The sequence below is a fragment of the Lycorma delicatula genome, chromosome 7 (assembly GCF_047948215.1).
Source record: "Lycorma delicatula isolate Av1 chromosome 7, ASM4794821v1, whole genome shotgun sequence".
Classification (NCBI taxonomy): Eukaryota; Metazoa; Arthropoda; class Insecta; order Hemiptera; family Fulgoridae; genus Lycorma; species Lycorma delicatula.
In genome coordinates, this window is record NC_134461.1 from 107,592,401 (window position 1) to 107,613,799 (window position 21,399).

The window sequence follows — 21,399 nt, forward strand, 5'->3', positions numbered from 1 at the left end:
ATAATTACCATTTGTATGCTGTACTCTAACAGGAACATTATTATTATTATTTGTAGTTACTGGGGATGGTTTCTGAGGTTTCATAGGTCGAGTTCGAACTGGTCGATGTGTTGTAGTTATTTTTGTATATGCAAAAGGTGAAAAGGGATCAAGGATAAGTGAATCCATCATCCGGGCCACTTGATGAAAACCTCCATGTCCGGTGGCTGTAGTACTGTAAAAGTGAAGCAATTATAAAATTATAATGATGAAATCATATTTTTCCTTTATCTATAATACCAAATAAATTAATTAAAAATTAGTTTTCATTCTGATGAACCAGATATGAACCAGCGACCTATTCAATTTACATTTAAATATGATCTTTAATGTTTACATGAATGGTACATTTTTGATGATTTTGAGGTAAGTACATGACTGCATAAATAATTTTTTTATATTTAAAAAATATCTTTTTCTTGAGTAATAGACTAGACTCCAACTCCCCAAAAGAGGTAAAAAAAGCCATTTTCATCACTTTTTCCATGAGCTGCAGCATTTATATTTTATATCATACAAGGGGTCAAAAAAAAGCTTCTTGGAAATAGTATAGATGGAACTTCATCATAGTGTACTCAAAATTCAGTTTGTTACATAACCAAATCTTGTAATATTTACTGATGTTATGCTTACAAAAGCATTGACGAGTAATGAAGCCAACAATACAACTAAAAACTCTTACGTACTAGAAGTACTTAGGAAAAAAAATTTGACTTATCGAATATCATTTATTAAAAAAAATGGCCGCCAAATTGCAATATTTTGAAAATGTCTTATATTTGGGTCTCAAAAACCACATGTGGGACGGTGGCTAAAACCTGAAATTTTTACAGCAGTAAGTACTCACTGTTCCTTCTAACCATAAACAACATATCCAAAAATAATATGTATTTTTTTCAGATGATAAAAATTACAACCAAACTCATTAGAATGAATAAATTGGTAATTTATAAATAGTCAATTATAGAATGATAAATAAATTTACAAGTTGTTCAATTCACTTTTACGTTATTGCTGCTAATGGAAGTTATGAATCAACCTTGCATGTTTTTATAACAAACTACCAATTATGCAATTATTCATGATTATACAAGCATATCTATTCACTTTCGTATTTGTGTGTATGATTCATACTTTAATATGTTTTATGCAGTAGGATTACCTATTGCTTGAAAAAAAAATTTTTTTTTTGGATACATTGTTCACAGTTAGAAGGAACGAGTTTTTAGTGGTTTTGATGGCTGCATTACTCGTCAACCACTTTGAGTAATTCCCAATGAGTTTTATAAGGTAGCCTACTTCCATGATGTGAGCGTACCTTGCTATGTATCATGTAAATATATGTATTATCTTATATCATGTATCTATGTATATAATACATATGCAATATAAACATATATATCTATACTACAGGGTTTCAATGATGAATATAGTTTTTATTTTGCAGCACTCGATATTGTTTTATGAGTAATCTTGACGCGACAACAATTTAATTATATTTTACACATTCTCCACCAGATACAGCTTGATTAGATTGAAAGAACTGCTTGGTATATAAGGGCTGCATTTTTCATCTATCATCTGAATTATAAATTATAGTTTTCCTAGGTTAAGTTACAATTTTCCAATAGTAACTTATAACACCTACTTCTATTGATAAAGAAAAATACAATAAATTTATTTTGGTTAGTTAAAACTAAAAACAAGAAAACTAGAAACCTGTTGTAGATATTGGGTAGGAGCTTTCTATCATGATAGCCTTGCCTTTTAATCAATTTTCCCATCTATAAACTTTCTACGTTGTAAGATTTAAGTCATTTTTTAAAGTTTAACAAAAAATCAGACAATAAGAAAATTGTACGCACACACAATTGTACGCACGCACACACACACACTTTTATATTTGTCTGTGTTTTTTTAATCTGATTGCACAAAAAGAAATTAGATACAAAATTATTTTATAAATTTATAAAATAATGTACTACTAAAATTTTTTCGTTATTGAATATTGAGTTAAGAAAATTTTAAATAGTAACGGCTATCAGTAAAATACGGACAAATTATTCATTCAGAAGAAATATTCGTGATAAAAATATTCACAAAATAAAACAACATGCATGTAAAGGCCGCAAAGTATTGATTACTTTAATACGAATTTTAAGTCGCAAGGCTTCTAATTTAGAACAAATCATTTGTCTTTTCTTTCTTTCTTCTGGGTCAAATTCCGTTTGAATAAAAATAAATAAAACAAAACCCTTAATATTTTAGCGTAAAAGTAAAAGTATTTCAAATTAAATGGTAATTTAAATTCCACTTGAAAAGATAAATAATTGATGATATATATATATATGCCTTAAGGTATAAAAAAATGATAAAAAAAAGTCAAAAATGTAACAAGAATTGCGTGGTTTAATATTTTTTACCTTTAATTGCATTTTTTAATTTTTATTTAGGTTAATTTTATTTACTTTTTAAAAGACGATTAATTCACTATTAGCTTCTTTCTTCTTTCTTTTTCCTGTTTAGCCTCCGGTAACTACCGTTCAGATAATACTTCAGAATGAGCATGATATGTATGAGTGTAAATGAAGTGTAGTCTTGTACATTCTCAAAACGATGTATTAGATTTTGTTAAACGTAAATTAAAACATGTATACGCGCGGTGTCCATTATATATACACAAACGGGTCGAATTAAAAAGATCGAAAAATTCCGATATTGTCCGTGCTGTATGGTTACTTGCATTTCCCGTCGCGGTCAGGGAATGTTTAGTCTAGCCAGGGAATTCTACCACTGGACCCCCTTAAAACTAATACTAGCGAGAATAAAGATGATAAACGAAAATTCGGAAGCCAAAATGTAAATATTAAAACCGTAAAACATCTCTCTACTGATCGAGATGAGTTAAGTGTTTATTTATTTATTTTAACGAAGGCAAACAAGAAACCACATTCAGAAGACCTCATTCTATTGTAAGAAAAAATAAACAAAAAAGTTCACTGGTTAACCAATAAATAATAATTAACCAACAGTTTTTAACAGAAAAGTAAAACCAAAAATATAATACTTACTTAAAAAAAGGATCTTGCGCAAAATTATAAAATGCAGAATCAAAGAATGCCATTTTATAATAAAAACTAGAATACAGTACAAACAAAAACTTAAAAATGGGATTTGGTATCAAAAAAACGAACAAAAAGTAGAATTAAAAAAGTTGCTATGGTAACGAGTAAATGTCGGGATGTCATCATGCAGATAAAAACAGATAGTAACTATCGATTGTTGAAAGTATGCCTAATATCTAAAAATAACGACGATTCTAATTTAATATCGTTTTACACAGTACAATATATCGATTATATAAAGTCATCAACCTCTGTTCAGTCACATTCACGAATTGAATGAAAGAAATTAATATTAAATTATCCATTTAATTTTTTATAAGTGTATACAGCTGAAAAGAAAGAATTCGTAAAGGGGAAAACACTCAATCGCAAAATAATACGCAATAAAAAAAAAAGAATCACGATAGGTTTTTACATATTTTTCGTTAACATTATCGAAAAAATAAATAATCACAATTTTATTTTTTTAATAATTTACTTATTTTTTTAACGGATTTATATGTTAATAAGAATTTCATATCCTTGGCGTTCAAGTATGCTGAAACTGACCCGATTTTTTTTCGTGACAAGATTAATATGTAATTCAAAACAGTTTAATAAATTTTAACAAATAAAAAGAAATAATAAAAATACCGTGAAATAATTTCTATATTATTGCAGCATGTCATATTGTGCAACAGTTATAAAATTCAGACCAAATACATAAACGTCCGATATTTAAATTTTTTATATACAACCTTAAATAACAATGGTATATGCTAACGTCTTGATTGTAGTGAATTGATATGAGCGTAAAATCAAGAGGAACTGACGAACAAAATAGTTTCCCACTGTTATCACCTTTAGTCGAATATTTCGTCAAACAAGCCCACCGAAAAGCAAGTGATATTCAACCCTTTAATCTTCATATTGTATAATGAATATATCATTACTCAAATAGAAAACAACTCCGACTGATGTTGCTCCGTGTATTTCAGATGCTTTGTCATAGTGACAAGAAAGAGGTAATGTAAAGTCATTCTAATATTAAACCATTGTACAATGTCATATTTTATGATGTTGATATATAATCCAAAAAGAAAGTTTTACATATAATAGGTTCGCTAAGAATACTCAATGTCTACGTGCTCAGGATCTGAATTCCAGTAATTTAATTACATATGATTTCGGGAAGTTAATACTCAAGTTCTTCCTGAACGGAGAGTTGACAGTTCGAGGTCAAGCAGTACCTCTTTTTTTAAAATGATTGACCGATTTTAACAACAGGTACCTCATATTTTCTATACAGTGTTCATTATTTACTCAAATCTTGTCACAGTAATCTAAGGCCGTAACGTATTGTACTTACACACACTGGAGACTATCAGAATTTCATATATCTGGATTCAGTTTAATGAATTTGTACTAGATATTTTGAGAGAAAAATAATGATAGGATATAAAAGTATGTTTTTGGCCACTTGCACGAACACTATGCTTACGAAGACAAAAAAATTAGCAATACATAAAAAGATAGCTTTTTTCGATTTTTGGCATCCCATTTTTAATTTAAAGCGGATACACATACCGTAATTACCTCGACACCGGCGCCACCTAGCAGGTATAGTTTTTGCAAAATCCGCCACCTAGCGGATTCAAACTAATTCAGAAACCTTAGCGGGCGTGCGCACAATTCACCAAAGTTTCATCGCAATCGGATGAATAGTATAAGAACGCATACGGGACAAACAAACATTCATTTTTATATATGTAAGACTAGATACAGTTAGATTAAAAAAAAAGAAACCCATCGGGTTGGTCTAGTGGTTAACGCGTCTTCCCAAATCAACTGATTTGGAAAGTCGAGAGTCAGTTATTTTTACACGGATTTAAATACTAGATCGTGGATACCGGTGTTCTTTGGTGGTTGGGTTTCAATTAACCACACATCTCAGGAACGGTCGAAATCTCAGGAACGGTCGTGGATACCGGTGTTCTTTGGTGGTTGGGTTTCAATTAACCACACATCTCAGGAACGGTCGAACTGAGAATGTACAAGACTACACTGTTACCGGAGGTTAAACAGGAAAAAAAAGAGAGATTCAAAAAAAGAGTTAAAAAAAAATTTTAAGTATGGGTTCCATTCAGTCCCATTATATTTTGGAATTTAAAAAAGTTTATTGGAGTAGTTAATTACACTTTAATAAGTTGGTTCCAATAGGTGTGATTAACATAAGGCTGAAAAATTATCTTAAAAAAAAAATTGGTATCGTGATGTCCCTATGACCGATAATGTCGAAAATTAGGTCAAATCTGAAATTTATGTCAAATTTCACCTTTTTCGGTCACGGGTTTTCGAGATATGAGCCAAAAAATGTTCAGAAATAATGAATATCCTCCCCTAAATCTAATACAAATACTAATCACAAGTCAAAAATAAAAAAATCGTAAAACCCTTTCCTTTCTTTTTTTTTTATTAATTACAAAATTTAATGAACACATAGAAATACATAGAAATTTTTTGAAAAATTTTTTAAAAATTTATGTTGAGCCAGTATGGTGATATAATCAAAATACCAACGCACGCTCGTACGTATTTTCTATAAATATTTATAAAATGTTTTTTGCTTTTTTGGATGGATTAACGGGGGAATTAAATATTTGATAAAAACCTTGATACCCAAAATTTTGGTCGTTCGCTTTGCTGCTGCAGCAACAATTAAAATATATAAAATATATTTTAATATATATATAAAATATATTTTAATATATATATATAAAATATATATTAAAATATATTAAAATATATTTTAAATATATTTAATATATTTTAAATATATTTAATATATTTTATATAAAAAAATATATAATATAATTAAAAAATAAAAAATATATATATAATTATATTTTATAATAAAATATATAAAATAAATACAGTAAAAAATAATTCTTGAAGCGTTAATTGATAAATATTTGAACACGCGTTCAAGTACGTAAAAATCCAAATTTGTCTAAATAATAGTAACTATTATGTTTTTTGCTTTTTTGGATGGATTAACGGGGGAATTAAATATTTGATAAAAACCTCGATACCCAAAATTTTGGTCGTTCGCTTTGCTGCTGCAGCAAAATTAAAATATATAAAATATATTTTAATATATATATAAAATATATATTAAAATATATTAAAATATATTTTAAATATATTTAATATATTTTAAAATATATATATAATTATATTTTATAATAAAATATATAAAATAAATAAAATTGATACAGTAAAAAATAATTCTTGAAGCGTTAATTGATAAATATTTGAACACGCGTTCAAGTACGTAAAAATCCAAATTTGTCTAAATAATAGTAACTATTACTAACAAATTAATCATAGAATACAAATTGATTCTATCAAAGGAAACCTTTTATTTTTCTTTTAAATAAATTTACTAGGTTTTGTAGTTAATAAAAAAAAGAAACCGGAAAAATTAAGTTGTTCCTGGCAGTCAGACGCTTATTTTACTGTGTAACGCAAATAGTTATACCTCTCGTTCGTCAGCAAACGCTGTATTCTTTTGTAAATATAAACGCCTAAAAAGGGTCAGAATTTTTAATTTACTAGAAATTTGTCTATATGGGTCATTTATGCAGGTATCTAACATTTCATTAAAAAAACCCAGGCACGTACAGGAGTTTTTGTTTGAATTTAATTATCCGTTCACGAGATAAATTGATTTTTCCTGAGTTATTATTATTATTATTATTATTATTACTACTGAAGTATATATAACAAGTACGGCAAACAAGTTAAAGGGGCAACAACCGCAGTATAAAATACATTCTACCTTTTCCGGTTTTTCAATCAAATTACTGACAACTGACATCGTTAACTTATTATTATAATTATCATTATAAATATTTTCTGTTTTTATAATTAAACTGATTATAAAAACTTGTAATTTTCCGCTGGGATATATAAAAAATTAATTTATTATCTAGACTTCAATTATCATCTTCGACAATGCTAAGTTAATAAATCCATAAAACAACAAATTAAACATAATAACTTAATATAAATAAAATCTTTAATTATATTCTGAAGTCCTAAATTTAATTATCTATATCCATTTCTAAAATTTTAAATGAGCGGGAACTAATTAAATGAATCGGCATTTTCAATCGCTGACAACACTGACAAATAACTGTTTTTTTCTTTGTCAGTGGCCATAAACAGTTACACAAACCTGTCAAGTCACATTTGAAAAAGGTAAAAGTATCTTATAGTAGATTTATTAAGAAAATGTGGTGTATAAAGTGGTTTCCTTATCGCCTTCTTCACCCAGCTGAGTAAAATTTTGCACGTCGTTAATTCTACCGAAATACAATTGATATTCAGCCCTACATGTGACTACATTTAGTTCAAGGACTGGTTTTATCTATATAAATAAAAACGTAAATGTTCGTTTGTTCAAAATCTTACATCTCCGAAAGCTTCACTGATTGCTTTGAAATTTTGACATAACGTTGTATTCGAATACGCGCGTGTTTTTATATACTTACTATTTATATACCTAAGATGTTACACCTGTGACAGGTAAAAACATACTTTTTTTGAAAAACAGTGCTGTTTGTTGGACGTAAAAGCAACACACGCTGTACTAAATATTTTACGAATATGTAATGTTTCCGCTATAGACGAAAAAACTAAAAGGGAAATAGGGAAAAACCGGAAGGTAAAAAGGGAAGAGGGGAAAAGAGAAAAAATAAAAAGGTAAAGGGGGAAAGAGAAAGGGAAAATAAAGGAAAGAGAAATGGGGAATGGAAAAAGGGAGAAAGAAAGGGGAAACAGTGAAAGAGAATATGGTAAATAGGGAAAAGGGGAAATAGGAAAAAGGAAAGAGTAAAAGGGAGAAAGGGAAAGGTTAAATTTTGTGAAGTTCCGTAATATATATTTTGTTAATGTTTTATCAAATCTAGTAACAGCGAACCATTGCCGGGTCTCTAGCAATTAATATTTCTCTAGCAGAGAAAGCCTATTTGCACTTCATGTTAGTTTATAGACGTCACAGCTTTAAATAAGATTATAACAATTACAGAAAATATAAATAAAATATATGTTGCTTTGGGGAAATATAAATAAAATATATTTATTCGTATTTTATAACAAGTAGTATAACAAAGCAAAAAAAACTGAATACAAAAAACTATATTGCAGATTTAATTGTCATGATACTAAAAGCGGCTTACGAATTTTTGCCGATTTCTTTTAGTTTTTTAAGGATTAGTTAGGTTGGATTTGGCGGAATTTTAACAACCGATATCTTTCTGACGTTAACTATTAGAGAGGACCCGCCGCGTGAATGTTACGTGATTTATAATTCATTAAACATGATTTTGTTAAATGTTTTGCCAATTGTAACTAAATAACGTTCATGGATTTAGGGATGAACGTTTTTATTTCGGCTAAAATAAAAATGTGAGTACATACAACAAACAAATGCCCGCACCATCCTTTTTTACGGGAAAGAAGTAACATGATATGCATGATAAAATGATCTCATTATATAAAAACGTTTCACAAGCTCAGCTCAGAAATGGCTTCTGAGCTGATTCACCCAGTAATCTGAAAAACATTCAAAATCTGGTGATTCGTTAGAAACAAATATTACAATTTTTTTTTCGGTTTTATTGTTCATCTTAATTATATTAAAGTGTTTTGAATACTAACATGGAAGGTATATAAATAATTTAAAGAACCTAGCCATTTATTAAAAAAAAACCCTTCCTCAGAATTTCCAACAAGGCTAACCACAGGATTCCTTTGTTACCATAATTTAAACATTCATCGAAAGCATAAGAGAATCGCATTTGGGTACATAAAGGAACAATTAGACCTAGCTCTTGCTTTTTCAGCAAGAGCAACGTCCCTTTTTCAACGTCCGGACTGTACAACGATCGGTGGCGGTTAGTCAACCTGCGTTACTGGGGAGTGAAAACAAAGCAGTGACGTAGTGTGTTGCCGTAGTGCCACCGTCGGCTAAACAAGGACGTTTCCTGATTTTTCGGTGTCCCCTTCAGACTGTGTTCGTAGTGCCTGACGACACAGTCAGTGTAATTTTTGAACTGCGATGGAGCAACCCGGAGGAGGTTGCTTAGAGGACTTGGTCGGTTTGGCCAAGGACCTGGTTGCCGGTGATCCCTTCTTGCCCCGGTCCTCCGCAAAGGAGGTAGTGGAGCGTCCGGGTGCAGCGAATTTGCACAACCTGATCGATACCACCAACCATGGATTTAAACCAATATCTGTTTCGGTTCCGCCTGGCGGCTGATGAGTTGTGCGTCTGTGGGAGGCCAGAGACCGGACCACCCTGGAACTTAGAGCTCAAGGGGAAAATTGGTCGCTCACAAACGGCGAGTCAGTGTGACGGAAGCCGCATTGTCGGCTTCCGTAATAGCTCATTAGGAGCTATTATATTATTGGTCGCTAAACTGTTCGAGGCACAGTAGCAGTTTTTGGCACAGACATTTGGTCATATGCTCTAGGGCGACCGAATGGGGTGGTGGCGGGAGAAATGCCAGTTTTTCAAAATACCATATTACATCTTCGACAATCCAACCACACGATCTTCACCTCAACACCAGGAAGGCGCCCGAAAGCATTTTTTGTATCACCGATAATGACAACTCAGACAGAATTTCTGGCTCATGAAATACAAAAGGCAGAGGATCCCCCTTAATCTTACCAGTCATAGAATGTCCAGTTAGGAAACGTTTCCTAATCATGCCGATTCGACTGGAGATGTAGTTACACCAAAATATCGCACGTACTTTCGTCAAATCGATGGAAACCCCGGCATTAGAATCATCTCAACTCACTTGAGCGATTCGATCTTTTCCGTCAATTTCATCACATCAAGTTTGTCCGCGGCTTGTAGTGTTCGACCTTAACTTCCTTTTTTCTGACTTCGAATGACAGATCAGAACGTCTCTCCTCTTTTCAGTTCAGAAACCTTCCAAGTTCGAGTTCATTTTAAAATCTATACAAAAATTAAATAATTGCTTAATTCTACGGTACAGAAAAAATAATACTAAAGTAATAAAAAATTAAATCACAAAAAAACGATACACATAACTCAAGAATACGAATGTTTAAATAGTTAATTATCTGAACAGAGTCCAAACCTTAATTCTACAGGAATCTCCAGAAATATTTGAAAGATTACTATAATATTTTGGCTGATAAAACTTGGACATTCAGGAAACTAATCTTATAAAATCGAATTGATATTAATAAAAAGAAAAGTTGAAAATAATTTGATATAAAATACGAAAGAATTCAGAGATATTTCTTATTGAATAAATAAACTTTAAGATAACAAAATAAATCACTACATACAAATTCAAGGTGAAAAAACGAGGTTAAATGAAACGTAATCCCCTTACAAGGGACTGAATTTCGAAACAATAGAAGAGGAAAATTAAATCCGAGGAGACTAACTTTCCAGTAATCAAAAATGGACAAGTAGTACGTGCGTGCATAAGATATTAATGTTATGTTTGTTGTGTCTTGTGTGTGTGTATATATGTATATATATATATACATATATATAATGAGCGAGTGTGCAGTGCGTATCCATCCTTTATATCGATCGAGAAGAGGGTCAGCGTCCTTTCTTACCTATACCTATTCCTTTGCCCGTCAATACGCAGTCCACTGGGATACTGGTCAAGCGTGTACAAGCTCCACACTATTTGAACTCTGTTGCTTGTAAAGGTTTACAAATTTTATATTCAATCTTTTTAAGCGAATAAAATATACATCAGCCCAAAAAACCTATTGAAGTTTACTGCAGCGATATACAATAAATTTTATCCAAAATTTTACCGAACGTTTTTGTTTATTTATTGCATTTTATACAAAATGAAATATTTTTAGCTCATTTAACATGAAAAAGTATCAAGCTAAATTATTTTTAAGAGATTTTTTTATAAATTGAAGAATACATTTAGGAAATTAGAAGTAGCTTAGTAATAAAGAATTGGGTTTCCAATCAAAATACTTTTTACAACGAATTCGACGGAGCCGCGATATTTCTCCATTATAGAGAAATTACGTTGAAAGAAAAGTAATAATACATTGTTTTTAAAATTAAAAAAAGAATTAAGTTATGTTTTTGTTGTTTACTCCTAAAAAGCTAGTTTAAAAATAAATAATAAGCTAAATTGAAAAATATACCTACAAAATGTAGCAATGTAAATTTATCAGAATATTTTAAAGGAACCATTTCTTCAAACAAATATTGAAACATTGGACAATAATTAAAAACACATTAAATCCAGTTTAATTTGAAATTTATAATTTTTTTATTTATTTAACGTATAATATTGAACTAAAGCAACTTGTGACCTTTGATTACTACCGTTTTCATCAATAATCATCTTCATCAATAATCACATTTTCTACACTGGATGCTTAGACTTATAAAAAGAAATCAATAACTTGGTATCAAAAATACATCGAAATAACAAATTAAACGACGTATAGAGTCCATCCAGCCGAAGGGAGAATTTCTATCCCAATTTCTTCTTCACTATCTTTTTATAGAAGATGTGGATTAACAATTGTTTCATGCACTTCGTAACTCGCTTCGTCGTCTTGAAAAACATTTTCTGCGTAGTAAGACCGGAATGTTTTATTGTTTCAATTATAACCAAGTTCCTAGCTTTGTGAAGAATAGATTATGTTATTTCATCATTTTCTGTTTCTTTAATAAGACGAAGTAGCGTTATATGCCTTTTAAGACTGGCGGATAAAAATATAATTTAAATTTGAGTACGTCTCAACGTCCCAGAAAATCAGGATGTGCTACACAGTTATCCACACTAGTAAAATAATTTCTTCTTTGTTGAAGAATCACTATCTTTGTTGAAGAATTGTTATGTAAAGTGTAAAAATAACAGTGGTCGTCATGTGCTTAAAATTGTGTCGACTTTAACGTCCTGTATTATGTTGCTGTCCGGTGGACAGCATAACCATCCTAAGCGTCAGTATGGGCTTTACCACACACTATGGAGCTTCTCCTCGCTTCCACCATGATCTTTTTCGCACTTTATGTAGATTATCCACTTTTCATCATAAGTGATTAACCGCTTCAGAAATGACTTGATTTCGTTACGTCTCAGTAGAGATTAGCTTTTAGTATCCAGCTTTCTCAAAACGGTTTAACGCTGTTCGGTGATGGATGTTGAGGTCATCGGCGATGTGATGAGTGCTTACATTGAGTGCCTTCCTCGATTTTTGCTAGAGTTTGCTAGAGTACGCTAACGCGATCTCGTGTGCAAAAGGCTCAATACTTTTTAGACTACCTAATATAATGCTAGATCGTGGATACCGGTGTTCTTTGGTGGTTGGGTTTCAATTAACCACACATCTCAGGATTGGTCGAACTGAGAATGTACAAGACTACACTTCATTTACACTCATACATATCATCCTCATTCATCCTCTGAAGTATTATCTAAACGGTAGTTACCGGAGGCTAAACAGGAAAAAGAAAGAAAGACTACCTAATATAAAATGATTAATATTAAGTAATTTTTTTTGTAAATTAAATTGATAATTCGAATATTTTTCAGAGGTAAACCGTTCTATTAAAAATTGGTAAACAAATAAGCAGGCGTTTATTGTAAAGAAAGAAAAGAGAAATTATAATTCATTGTCTGTGAATAAAAAAAATAGTAATCGTATTTTTTTATCATTAATTTTATGGAGAAAGTCATTTGCCGACAACAGATTTCTTTAATTAATTTTGCTTCTCATACATTACTGTGCATTGTTTCATTCTATTTAATTTTTAAAGGAAAATAAGATTTCTTCAACAATAAGAACTCGGACACTTTTTAAATCGAACTCTATCTCAGTAAGCTTATACTGTACGAGTATTAATAAATGTTTTAATAGTTAAAACCTTTTAGCAGATTAAATGTTTAATATTTTTAAATGTTAAATGATTAAGAAACAAAAAAAAGTTTTAAAATGTATTCTACTACTACGTTATAAAGCATTAAGCAGTAGATTATATTGATTTATAAAATATACAAATTCACAATATATGCGTTCACGCAACAAGTACAACACACACACACACACACACACACACACACACACACACACACACACACACACACACACTCACACACACACGTATATACAAATACTTACAAATACTTACTGTTCGTACCTTAAATGTATGTTATTGCCTTAATTGTTAAATGGATTTAATGCTTTCGTTGCAATAAACGTTTAAAATCCACTTTTAGCAATACTTTTTTACTCCCCCTTTACAATTCTTCCAACCGACTGTCAGAAGGGAAGTGTAAGTGACAACAAAACACATATTTTTTTAAGAACGCTCTTATTTAAAATGAAAAAAAGATTTAAACCATTGGAATTATGCGAATAATATTGGAAAATAAAATTAAAATAAAATAAAATTAAATATAAATTAAATAAAATTTCTATTAATTTTTTTTTTTAATACTCTCATTTATAGTCAAATCAACAATTTAAGTCATAAAGGACTTATCAGTGTAATGTAAATGTACCGGTAAATTTGTAGTCTTGAACAAACTCAGGCCGACTACTCCTGAGACGTATGGTTAATCCACTAAAGAACACCAGAACCACACTTTATTATTTTTTTTACCTCCAGGACCACCGTTAGGTATTGCTTCAAAGGATGAGATGAAATGACAATTTTGTGCGTGTGGGATGCCATGTCTTACCGGGATTCGAACCCGGGACCTCCAGATGAAAGGGCGAGACGAGACACTCACTTCACGCGTAGGCCGGCAGTGTCCACGACCTAGTATTCAAATCCGAATTGGAATACGAAGTACCTGCGTACTTCGAATTCGAAATTAGCTGATTTACAACTACGACTTTAACACCACAAAAAACCTGGTGGGTCTATTATTTTTTTACTAATTTTTGACTAAATATTTCAAATAAAGCATAACGTAAACCATATGTTTATAAATATATGACTAGTATGAAAACTTTCACTGTTGTAAATATGCATCTTTTTACTCTTTGTTTCATCATTTTAAAATATATTTTATTATCTTCACAAATTATTTGATATTAGTAATGACTATATTTAAAGAAGAATTAGTAGATGCTAATTTTATTTTCCAGTTAAGCATTTAGCCTGAGACATTGGTAAAAAATGATTATTATTTATTATTCATAAAGTTTCCTTTATCAGAAATTATTTTTCCTTTTCTCTTCTTTTATAATAAAAATTACGGTATTTATTTATTCTTTAGCCAGATATTTGATATTGTTTAATTAAAACCTTTACAGGTTTTTTGGTAAGGATTTTTTTTTTAGAAATTATATACTAGTATTCAAAAATATGCTTTACCGCATTGCAAACTAAAATAAAAGCTAAAATAAAACTATAAATTAATTTTTGTCAGATATGTCAATGTCGGGTATTATTAATCACTTAATAGTCCAAATCTTAAACTTCCTATTTACAAACCTTTTCCTGCAGATATCACACATGGAATGTAATAGTTCACGCTGTTTTAAGCAAATATATTCCGTAACTTTAATACAATATTATGCTGTTATAGAATATAGTTAGCAATAATTTTTTGTGTTCAAAATAGAAAATATTTTTTAAAATTTATATACAAGTGATAATTAAAGACAGATGTAGATAAAAGCGATTTAATTTCAGTTAGAATCGTTAGAGATTGCTTTTAAAAGCTGATTAAAAGACAAGAAAATAAAAATACAAAATCGTAATACTCACACGTTTTAGGAAAATTAGGATATGTTGTGCCCCTATTTCTCACAAAAGTTCTTGGTTTTATTTTTAACGGGTAAAGTTTGTTAGACAATTCAATATAAACTGGATATTGTCTTTCGTAAGCTGTTTTACTTGATATAAGATTGCCGATAACAAGAAAATTTTATTCAATAAATAAATAGAAATACTGAACGTATCTATGGTAACTGTAATTTTTTTCTTTTAACTGAAGATAATAGTAAAACGTTAAAAAATTATTTATTTTTACACGCTGAAAATCTTACAACATAAATCCGCATTCCTTTTGAATAGAAACTACCTTCGGATTAAGTTTATTTTGGTTCCTTAAAATAAACATAAAAATATACCTGCTTCTAAAATCTGAACTAGTTAAAAACATGAAAATAATAAAACTTTCGGCGCCCTGGACACCAGAAGAACTTGTTTCGATCGCCCTTCCCATTTACCCAGAGTGCTCCGTCCCCTGGATCCCCGCACCGTACGTTAACCTCATGGTTGTGCGAATAATACTGACAAATAACAATTATAGTATCGAGACTTATAGAAACCTGAAAAAGAAACTAAATTACAAAAGATAGAATAAGTGTAACAATGGTAACTGAAGTACACACATCTTTGACGACGAAAAATTCATAACTTATTTCTTTGTCATGGTGGCCAAAATAATAAGATAAAAAGATTAACCTATTTTTTCCTTAATGAATGTCTTTAATTCACAACTTCACCCTCCTTGGGCACGAAGAAAAAATGAATATATTTAATATCGTAACCTTAAAGGGAGCTAGACCCTCGGTCGGTGGCTTGAAACTTTACCTGGGATAACAAGAATGTATTCTGCAAATTTGAAAGCAATCGGTCGGTTGGTTCTCGCATGATGCGATAACAAACAAACACTATGACCATGATCTGTCAGATCGAGAGTGTACCTGATGCAAAAGTTAGCCTTCAACTTATTAACAAATACTCTGTCTGAATTTTAAAAATCAGACGATTGTTTGCAAATATATTATAAGAGCACCCTTTGCACCTCCCAAAACAGCGCCCCAGGGGCACCCAATTTGTTACCAGTTCATGGTGATCTAGCATCGAACGAGGTGCTTGCATACCTCACCGATCTAGCCTCACACGCAGTCTCCACGGGAAGCCTATTATTGTTGGACAGATTTAAAAAAAAATTTATTTAATATTATTTTATTTAACGTAAATTTAATTCTATTATTTCTGTAATATTATTCATTCGATTGATTCGAATCATTCAGTTAAAATTCAGTTCATACTACTGTATGAGAATTAAAGTTCACAGTTCAGCAGTCCAATTCATTAAAGTTTGTGCTTCAACCGGTAAATCTCCACATAAAAATGTTAAGTTTGTTTGTGTACGGCTTCAAAAACTCAAAATGTTCTGCACCGATTGAGCTCAAGTTTTAGCACGATATATACCCCGCATCAAAGATTGTTTTCATCTATTTTTAATAAATCTATCTATTTTTAATTTGTACAGTTATTTAATAAATAAGAGGCTAATAAATCAGATGGAAATGTAAACAAAGAAAAACCAATCAGATCAATGCAAGATGGCCGCTGTCAAACACAACGACCAATCACAAAGAGCCCGTATGGCCGTTGGCAATGTAAACAAAATCACAACTGATTAAGTAACAAATTTCTTTGCATTATATTTAACAGCTAAAACATCTGTATTTTATTAAAAAAAAAAAGAAAAAAAAAGAAAACACCAAAACAAAAAGAAAAGCCACCAAGAAGGATGACTTAAAGTAAATAAATTAAAACACCCAACTTTCTTATAGCCCAGATAGACTTAAGACTATGCAAACAAAAAAAGTCGAAATAACCAAATACACAGAAAATAATATCCCTACATAATGACCAAAAAATCCTTTGTTAGGTTATTTTTTTACATATATATGACCAAACAATCGTTTTTTGGTCATTTAGCGTTCTTTGCTATGTAAAAGCAAAGAACAAAATTCACAAATATTCACTGAAACCACACAACTAAGTATTCGTTTTTTTTTGTTTTTTCTAACCTCCGAAACCACCGTTATGCATTGCTTCAGATGATGATATGAATGATTTATAGCGTATGAAAATATCATGCCTGACCGGGATTCCAACTTGGAACCACCGGATTAAAGTCCGAGACGTTACCACTCGCGCCACGGAGGCCGGCAAACATATTCGTTAGGAGCCGAATAAACACAACGACTTACCAATATGGCGTTGTGTGTCAAACCAATTTTATACGGACTATAATTACTTTTAATACGCGAAACCCTTTGCAATGATTGAACATTAATTTAAACCTCTTCAAAAATTATTCCTTTTGAACTAAGCCAATTTTGATATCATTGTTTTTTCTATAACACGGCTGGAATTCTTTTCGTTTAATGATAAGAAGCGTTGTCGAAGACAATAACCGAATTCTCTTCCAAAGGAAGAGAATACACCGCTAAACTATTTCTAAATAATTCAAATTCGTGTAATTTTTTTACGAATCGCGTTTTTATCAAAATTTCACCTTTTTCGGGGTTTTGTTTTCTTGGGAGACCGTAATTCATTAGTAGATTCATACTCGAGAATCACGTTGTACATTGAAGCAGCACAACTTCTACTTACGTTAGCAGTTTATTAACATCTGAAATCAACGCCGTTTGATTATTCTGTAATTTGTAAGTATTACTCTGCTTTTGTAAGCATTTAAAATGATGTGTTTTTTCGCACGACTTAAGGGCTTTTTTTCGCAGCCCAAATCTTTATATATAAAAATGTTAAGTTCGTTTGTGTACGCTTCAATAACTCAAAATGTTCTGCACCGATTGAGCTCAAATTTTAGCACGATATATAACCCGCATCAAAGATTGTTTTTATCTATTTTTCGCATCTGTCACACACCCGCGACCGCGAGAAAACAGTTTTGTTAACGATCAGCTGTGTACCAGTGACCGCGCCATCTGCTGGAAGCGAGAGGAACACTCGCCATACTAGCTAACGACAACCGCATTCACATGTGAAACAATACCTGTTCCCAATTACATTGTTTATTAACAAAAAAAAAAACGTATCCACTTGCATCTGATTCAGATTATTATACAATCTGAATTAAATATTCACTTTAAGCGAGGTACTTTTGTGTGATCGTGTCGTGATTGAGCTGCGCCTTTCACCAAGCTCTGAATTTATTAGAAAACGACCAACAGTGGGATATATGTATTAATGACGCGTGCAACACTGCACATCCAAACCAAATTCGCGCATTATTCGCAATTATATTGCCCGCTTGCTTCCCATCATCTCCCACAGGGTTATGGGAAAGATATCGATCGCATATGGCTGAGGATATTTTACATAGAGTACGCCTACAAAAAAACCAATATGACCATGGAATTTACAGAATGCATTTACAACGAAGCGTTGATAAATATTGAAGACAAGTGCTTAGCTATTGCAAATAAAGTTCTTAGTCAATTGGGAATGCCAGCACCCACCCGAGCTGCGATTGCTTCATCTGATGTGAATTTACGCCGTGAACAGAGTTACAACATTGGTGATCTTCAGTTATATGTCCAATCAAACATTCCCAAATTAACGCGTGAACAGAAAGACATTTATGATCGCATAATGCAAATGATAAATGACGGAGTTGGGGGGACCTTCTTCTTGGATGCGCCAGGAGGAACTGGGAAAACATTCCTCATTAGATTGATTCTAGCAACGGTTCGATCAAGAAATGACAATTATCCTGTTGCGGAATATTAATCAGCCAAAACTCTGCAACGGCACGCGGGTTGCAGTTAAGAAATTGATGAATAACGTAGTGGAAGCAACGATTTTAACGGGGCCTTTCCAAGGTGAAGATGTCCTCATTCCTCGAATACCCATAATCCCGACCGATACACCATTTTAATTTAAAAGATTGCAATTCCCAATTCGATTGGCACTTGCAATCACAATCAATAAAGCTCAAGGTCAATCTTTAGAATTGTGTGGTTTAGATTTAGATGCGGACTGCTTCTCACATGGGCAACTGTATGTTATTACGTGTTCCCGAGTCGGCAAACCAGATAGCCTTTATATCTACGCAAACAGTGGAAAAACAAAAAAATATTGTATATCCACAAGTATTGCAAAATTAAACTTCTATGAAACGTATGCTTTGTTTTGTTTCTCATTTCTCATCCATGCAACCACAATGTGCCACGGCGAAGCGTGGCGGATAGAGCTAGTATTATATATAAAAATCTTCTTTCTCAGTTATTCCAATAAAAAACATGGATAAAGATTTGATTGCAATTGATCGAGTAGTTTTTGTTGTTTATCCCGAACAAACAAAAACCCTCTTCTTCTTTATATAATAGTATAGATATAGATATTATGCACGAAATATTTTCATAGATACATACGAGGGCTATTTTTTTTTCAAGGTCCGATCGTTCACGAAATTAAAACCGCAGTGAAAATAAAACAATTTTTATTTGCACAAGTGCTTACATACTTACGCTATTTCTCTACATAGTCGCCACTCCGATTTAGACATTTGTCGTAGCGTGGTACTAACTTTCCAATACCCTCGTCATAGAACGGAACCGCCTGTGTTTTCAGCCATGTTTCTACGCTGAACTGCAGCTCGATGTCTGTGCCAAAATGTTGTCCTCCTAGCCAGTGTTTCATATGAGCAAAGAGGTAAAAATCGGATGGAGCCAAGTCCGGGCTGTATGGTGGGTGATCAAACACTTCCCAACGAAAACGCTGCAGAAGTTTCTTTGTTACAGCTGCAGTGTGCGGCCGAGCATTGTCATGGAGAAAGACAATTCTCTCTCAACATTCCTCTCCGGTTATTCTGAATTGCACTTCGTAGACGTTGAAGAGTCACGCAGTATGAGGCTGCAGTGATGGTCGTGTCACGTTCCATGAATTCCACCAAGAGAACTCCATTCCGGTCCCAGAACATAGTAGCCATACACTTTCTGTTGGAGAAGGTTCGCTTGAACTTCTTTGGTTTACTGGGAGAATGAGAATGAGAATGTTTGGATTGTTCTTTTGTTTTTTCAGTTTCGAAATGGACCCATGTCTCGTCCCCTGTGAAAATTTTGTTCAAAAAATCTTCTCCTTCATTGTGGTAGCGCTGAAGAAACGTTAGGGAGGCATCCATTCTCATTGTTTTGTGATGGTTGGACAGCATGGGAACCCATCTCGCACACAGTTTGCGGTACTGAAGTCTCTCACTCGCAATGGTGTAGAAAGCTGACCTAGAAATTTCAGGAAACGAATCGCTCAATACAGAAATTGTGAACCGACGATTTTCTGGAATTGCCTCATCCACTCACTCAACGAGATCATCGGTTGACACTCGCTTCCTTCCCTGACCGCCTGCATCATGAAAAAAGGTTTAAAGTTCCTGCACCATTGTCGCACTTTGCTGTCATTCACTGAAGTTTCACCGTAGACATTACTTATTCGTCGATGAATTTCAGCCGCATTACACCCCTCAGCCTGAAGAAATCGAATTACCGCACGCACTTTACACTTGGCGGGAGATGCTATTGATGTAGATATGTTTACGTGCTAGCTGCGTGTTCAAAACTGAACGAAGTGACGCGGCGTGATTGAAGGCGCCATACTAGACGCTGCACCTGCCTCCAGTTACTTGACTAAAAACATAAAATAAAAGTAATTATAAAAGTAAAAAAAGTCTTAAAAAATGAGAAACGAAGTACCGTCACTTCCTAGTGGTAGTTGTCGGGTAACGGGGAAAAATCGGAACCAGGAAAAATAACTATCATTTTTAAGATGGTGACCGACTGTTTTGAAACCTACTTTCTTAGATCACTTAACAAAGTCAAGGCCTGTACTGATTAAACTGTTCTGATGAAATTACACTGATAGTTTTTATAAAGTGATCAGGCATTAATTTTTATTTATAATTATTCTCAGAAGCGTGACTAAGAACACAGAAGGGTCCAGGGGGCAGAATCCCTGGTAGAAGGGAAGGACGAGCGAAGCGATCCCTGATCGACTAAACATCCCCTGAACGCGACGGGAGACGCAAGTAATATACAACGCGGGGGAAGCAGCGAGAGAGATGGTAGTATGTGTGTACATATATATATATATATATATATATATACACAGAAAGTTCCAGTTTTCAACTCCTCGACAAGCACTTATGTATTTTACTAATCTAACATCCATTAAACTCATGCTGACATTGAAAATAAATTGTGTAACTTCATTATAAGAAATTATTCAAAAGAAACATCGTTAAAAATGAAGAGACGATTTGTGGCTTAAAATTGTTCAGTACTCAAATGAGTCTAAAGTACTTCATAAAAATTCCATATAAAATGACTACCCTAATAACATTATATTAAAATAATCTTTTTTTATAAAAAAAAACTATTTAAA

At 32.2% G+C, this 21,399-nt stretch overlaps 1 protein-coding gene across 1 annotated transcript in view; it reads right to left on the minus strand.

The window, feature by feature from the left end:
- The window catches only part of kat-60L1 (katanin p60 ATPase-containing subunit A-like 1), a 106,220-nt gene that overhangs the window by 24,806 nt on the left and 60,015 nt on the right, over window positions 1–21,399 (minus strand). The window contains exon 4 of the mRNA XM_075371237.1: window positions 9–214. Coding sequence (XP_075227352.1) covers window positions 9–214 — 206 coding nt within the window. The remainder of the gene's footprint in view (window positions 1–8; window positions 215–21,399) is intronic.